Below are 6000 nucleotides of genomic sequence, written 5' to 3' on the forward strand. Positions count from 1 at the left end.
AAACCAATCCCTAACATCACATGCTCAAAAGAGTCAAGATCTGAAGGAATAAAAGCTGAACTACTACCTTTGTTTGGTCTCCTGGGTCTCCCCGTGCTTGCGGCTCTGAGTGGCTTCCCGTCTTCTCCCAGCCAATTTTGTTCCCACTGATATGGCTGAACAGAAACAAAAGGAACACGGTTACTGATTAGCGTCTGCTTCCCATCACACCAGCCACGACAAGACGGCCCGCACCGAGCCCACAGACTCAGTTCTACGGACCTTGCCTCCCCCAACAAGCCCTCACCAGAGAGAGCCCTGCACTGGGAACACTTTCCGCTTGCTCAGTCGGGCAGTGACACCACTCTAGAAAACATGGAGCACCGAACCAAAGAGGACCGGGGACAACCACAGAGGGGACCGATGGAGGGGGCTCAGCCGTCGTGGAGAAACAGGATAAAACAATCCCACTGAGCTGACAGCAGTCAGGCAGGGGAGGATTACATGTCATGTGGATCAAGTGTTACTCATAATTCATACAGACATGTCAGCTATGAGGCGCTGAGAGACCGTACGCGGGGCCCTTGGCCTGTTCTTAGAGAGGCTGCAGGAGCACAGGCGAGGGAGACTCATCAGGGAAGCCAGAGGTGGGTTCAGAGAACAGACGGACAGCACAGTCTTATTTGGGGAATGGCTTCAAGTGACAAAGCAGTAACTAGGGCCGTGGAAAAGGATGGGGAAGAGCGTGGAGGGGCTCAGAGGCCAGAATGAGGCATGTCAGTCAGCAACTTGAAAACACTGCAGGTTGTGACCCATTAACAGCTCAGGACAACAATTCAGTGGGCTTAACCAGCATTTTTAAAAGGTTTTATTTATTTGAGAGAGAGCAAGCGAGAGAGAACACGAGCAGGGGGAGGGGCAGAGGGAGAAACAGGCTCCCCACTGAGCAGGGAGCCTGATGCAGGGCTCCATCCCAGGACCCTGGGATCGTGACCTGAGCTGAAGGCAGACGCTTCACCAACTGAGCCACCCAGTCACCCCTAACCAGCATTTTTTTCTAGCATTTTAAAATGGAACAGAATGCAATAAATGTGGGACATATGACATTATTTCATACATTTTTTCACTTGTTATTATAGACCACAACACAAAAGAAAGTTTACTGTGGTCCGGAGGCAAACTCGTGAAAAGCGCTACCGTGGAGGAAGCTGGGAATCTGGAGGTGCCTGAGGCACAGCCCCGCAGACAGAAGCCTTCTGTGGTCATCCCTCCCCATGCCAAAACCCGCTTCTAAAACCAATGCTGGCCACAAGGCCTGCCAGGGAAGAGTGCTTTTACTGGACTTGACTTTCTAACAGACCCACAGGACAGATGGAGATTTGTTAAGACCCATTTATTCTCCTGGGATGCCTGGGCAGCTCAGTTGACTAAGAGTCTAACTTTTGATTTCGGGTCAGGTCATGATCTCAGGGTCCTGGGATCAAACCCCGCATCGGCTCTGCAGTCAGCAGGGAGTCAGCGAGGAGTCTGCTTGTCCCTCTGCCACACCCCCACCCACCAGCTCATGAGTGTGTTCTCTCTCTCAAGCAAATAAATAAATCTTTAAAAAAAAAAAAGACCCACGAATTTTCCTATCTTCCAACTGACTTCATTTTAGTTGTTACCAAAACAAAACAGAACAAAAGAATGCAAAAAGGAGAGATGAGGAGCAGGCTGCCCATCGTAAACCAAGGGTCGTGCTCCACACTGTGTGTCTCAGAGCCCGTTCGGCTCCTCAGTCCCAGCCACGGGACGGGGCACCTGGACAGCTGCCTGGTGTCCAGGTTCCTGGCCATCAGCAAGGACGCAGAAAGCACTGCTCTGTCCAGGTCCGCTCCTCCACTGTGCCCCCTCAGCCCACAGCTTTGCCAAACCAGAAGGAGCCCTACTGATGAGCTGCGGCACCACAGGACATGGAAGTACTCTGAGAGCATAATGATCATTCTGTTTAAACTCAAGACAAAAGCAGCCATGGTGGAGGGGAGGCTGCAGCAGGGCTCAGGATGTGAGCCCACAGACCTGACACCTGAGTGGGAGACAGAGAGGACAGCCCCACCACACACATCGAGCATCGAGCGCACATTCCAAGCACTGGGAAGCAAAGGCTGACAGCACTGAAGTGTCTAGAACACAGCACAAACAGAGCTGCCTACGTACTTTTTCACTAAGAAGTCAGTGACCTTTGTTTACTGAAACTTTGGAACAAATTACTTAAATGCTTACAAGTTTGTTTGTTTTTTTTTTTTTAAGATTTTATTTTCTGACAGAGAGAGACACAGCAAGAGAGGGAACACAAGCAGCGGGAGAGGGAGAAGCAGGCTTCCCACTGAGCAGGGAGCCTGATGCGGGGCTCGATCCCAGGACCCCGGGATCATGACCCGAGCCGAAGGCAGACGCTTAACGACTGAGCCACCCAAGCGCCCAAATGCTTACAAGTTTTATAAAGAGATATAACATTCATTAATTACTATTTTAAACAATTAGGTATAACATACCTGTAAAAAAAAAAAAAACCCGCATGAGTTATAAGTGAACAGCTTAATGGGTGGCCACAATTTGAGCACACGTGTGGGCAGCCAAACTGAGACAGGGCTGACGCACCAGGCGGCCCCTCCTTGCCCTGCTCCAGACCTCCTCCCCAAGGACATTGGCTGCTTTACTTCTAACAGCAAACATAGCCTTCCCTGGGCTTCGAGCACCACAGAAATGGAACGGTGCAACTGTGCACTTCCTATGGCCCGCGGTTTGGGCTCAGCCATCTTCCTGCCCACCATGCTGGTTCAGCCTCCCTGCTGGATGTGTTCCAGGGAGAGCACGCCACCAGCAGGGCTACAGTCCAGCCCGCAAGACATCCCAGGAGCTCCCACCCTTGACACGCTGGGTCTCCTGTGACGCCCACCTCAGCCCTTCTCGGGATGTGGTGACCCCAACATGGTCTGGTCTGCATTTCCCTGATGACGAAGGAGATCAGCACCTCTCCACGTATGACATCTTCTCTTGGGGCTGCCTGTACAAATAATCCACGTGCTCTCCCCATTGCAGAAAACATGCAAAATGTTCTTCTTACAGACTTCTGGGAAGTCCTCTGTTCTGGATACAAGTCCTTGGTGAGGCAGAGGGATCTCACATCTGGTGGACCTCCAGCCCCTGTCTTCATCACAGACAGGTTCTTATTTGTGATGCCTCATCTTGCAGGCCTTGGCAGGCACGCCACCTCAGTGCAGGGTTCCCCACCCACCCATCTCTGCTATTCTCACAGCCGTGTCGCTCACGGCACACGTCACATTGGCACTGAATTACTGTCCCTCTCCATCACTCAATCATACATTCCATGAAGATAAGCACTCACAGCCACTGCCAAGCTGGAGCCCAGTGGCTAAAGGAACGAATCATGTAACTGCAGCCTAAAGGTATAAGGTGAAGACAACAGCATAAACCTGACTTCTCCATGCAACGCAAAGCTCAACATGGGGACTCGTTATACATGCAGCCCTGTAAGCACGTGAACCTCATGAGATGGGCCCCAGGGCAGCGAGCACCCAAGCAGAGTGGTTACCAAATTAACAATAATGTCCTAATCTAGATGACCTCACAGTCTCCTAATAATCATACTATAAAACCTGAAATTCTGCCTGAAAAGTATCTTGACAATAGCCAGTTTCTCTAAAGTCCTGAACATCTCACTAGGATGACTATGTCGCTTTACAACTTGAAACAAGCTATTGATATATGACAGATGCCTTGCCTTGAAGAACACACAGTTGGGTTTCACTCCCCACAACTCCTCAGAATGGCACCCTGTCACTGGCCATGCCCTGGAGAGACCTGCTGGGCCCCACACAGGCCACAGGAAGCCTGCATGCTCATGCCAAATCCTGCTGACAGGAGTCAGGCTCAGGGAGAAGGGACCCATGCATGGCAGAGGGGCTGTACGCAAGCCATCAACATACCCAGAACGGTGGCGAGGACGGTGGCTAGGACAAAGGCCAGCACCACACCACTGGGCTCTGTGGGCCTCACTTTGTGGGTGGACATTTGGGGCCATTCTGCACCAAAGCTTGCGGGAGACAGCACAGCACCCTTCCCACTGGGTTCCCTCCTACACTCAGGTCTAGTCGGCGGGATGGGGGTTCTGGGGTGCGTGTGCACCATGGGTGAGGGCAGCTGGCCCACCACACTGACTTCTCACTCGTGCCCCCACTGCACGGGAGCAGGCTGCCCTGATGGGGGCACTGACCACAAGCTGACTTGTCAACAGCAAAGAAACGGCAAAGGCAAATGAAACCAGATGGGAAACAACAAAACAGGAGAGAAAACTAAAAGATCCAATCTCCAGTAGAAGCATCCAGTGTGCACAGAAGTCACAGATGGCCTGCAACAAGCGCAAGTAGTACATTTTCTCATCTGTGTGCTCCCCAGCTTGTGGTAGGAGGAGCCTGGATGCCCACCTGTCCCTGCCGCAGACCTGCAGAGCTCTGAGGCCCGTAGCCAGGGGCTCCCACCGCAGAGCAGAGGGCACGACTCTGGGACAGGGGAGCTGGGAGCTGGACCCACGACACTGCAGCAGGTGCACTCTCCTTAGGCTCCGATTTAAGCTCATGTCACACGCTCAGGCTTCCTCACAAGAAACTGGGAACAGAGGAGGTGGTGGTCCAATTCCCACGCAGCAGCCAGATGGGGATGGCGTCCGTGTGCGCCTCTCGCACATTTGCCAGGACTCCTCACACCTCTCCGCCCACGAGGGAGGGCGCTGACACCTAACAGAGGCAGACGAGCTCCACACAAAATGCCCACCTGGGTCTTTGCACAGCCAGGACACGTGCAGACACCCTCCTGCGATGGCACAGAGGATTATTAAATCTTACTGACATAGAAAAGTACCTCAGAATTATTTCTACGAGGAGACAGAAGGTTTGTTACCCTCTAAAGCCACTGCGTGTCTGGCACAACACAGAGCGCAGGGCTCTGGAAGGAAGAACCCACAGCCGTGTTCAGCCTGTCCGGGGCCAGGAGCCGCCGGGCTGGGGAAGACGTGGTTCTCTCTGTGAACCACCCATGTCTTTGGGAAAGAAGACTGAAAGGACACTGGGAAGAAGCCCAACAGCACTACCGTTTCACGGCAAAAGCACATCCCCTGGGCCACCAGGTTATTCGGTGTCTCACTGACATGGACACGGTGCTCTGATACCACAGGGACACTGTCTATCGCTTACTGAGCTCACGCACTAGCTGATTCAGTCCACAAACAACCCAGACGCTTCCCATCCACTCCCAGTGCAGCATGAACCGCCACGGGACGCCGGGGCCTGAGTCCCCACACTGGTGCACAGGCCCTCAGGCACCGACGGGGACCTTCCACAGCCCAGATCCGGTCCCACGGGGTCCATAGCGGGTCTACACCCGACAGATGCTGCTTGGACCTGGTACCCGCACCCACGTGCACAGGAACACGAAACAGCAATCCACACAACCAACCCCACAAAGCATATAAATTACATTCACATTCTCTCCCAACGGACTTTCCAATGTCCATTTAAAAGCGTCAGTGATGACAGCCAAACACAGAGCCAACATGTGGTGCAAGCACACACATTCAGGCACACAGGTATGCACACACCCTTACGTAAGCACACTGCGTGTACAGCAGCCTCTGAGGCCCCGGGACTCCTGGGCCAGCAGGGACGCAGACCGGGCTCATGAGGATCCGTGAGAGCCACAGCCCCGGACTCCCACCCCAGCTCCAGGGCCAAGATGCCGCTGAGGTATTCAAGCAGGCAGGAATAGTGGCAGGCCTACCAAGCATGCCCGGCATCTCTCTCACACTCACTCACACACACCGAGCATGCCCGGCATCTCTCTTTCACACACTCACACTCACACACACACACCAAGTATGGCCGACATCTTACACACACACACACACACCCCGAGCATGCCCAGCATCTCTCTCTCTGTCTCTCTCACTCACACACACACACACAC

At 53.3% G+C, this 6000-nt stretch overlaps 1 protein-coding gene across 1 annotated transcript in view; it reads right to left on the reverse strand.

The window, feature by feature from the left end:
* The window catches only part of FAM120A (family with sequence similarity 120 member A), a 90667-nt gene that overhangs the window by 38574 nt on the left and 46093 nt on the right, over positions 1-6000 (reverse strand). The window contains exon 9 of the mRNA XM_025891779.2: positions 68-155. Coding sequence (XP_025747564.2) covers positions 68-155 — 88 coding nt within the window. The remainder of the gene's footprint in view (positions 1-67; positions 156-6000) is intronic.

The sequence above is a fragment of the Callorhinus ursinus genome, unplaced genomic scaffold (assembly GCF_003265705.2).
Source record: "Callorhinus ursinus isolate GAN/ISIS: 27379988/994484 unplaced genomic scaffold, GSC_fseal_2.0 scaffold28, whole genome shotgun sequence".
Lineage (NCBI taxonomy): Eukaryota > Metazoa > Chordata > Mammalia > Carnivora > Otariidae > Callorhinus > Callorhinus ursinus.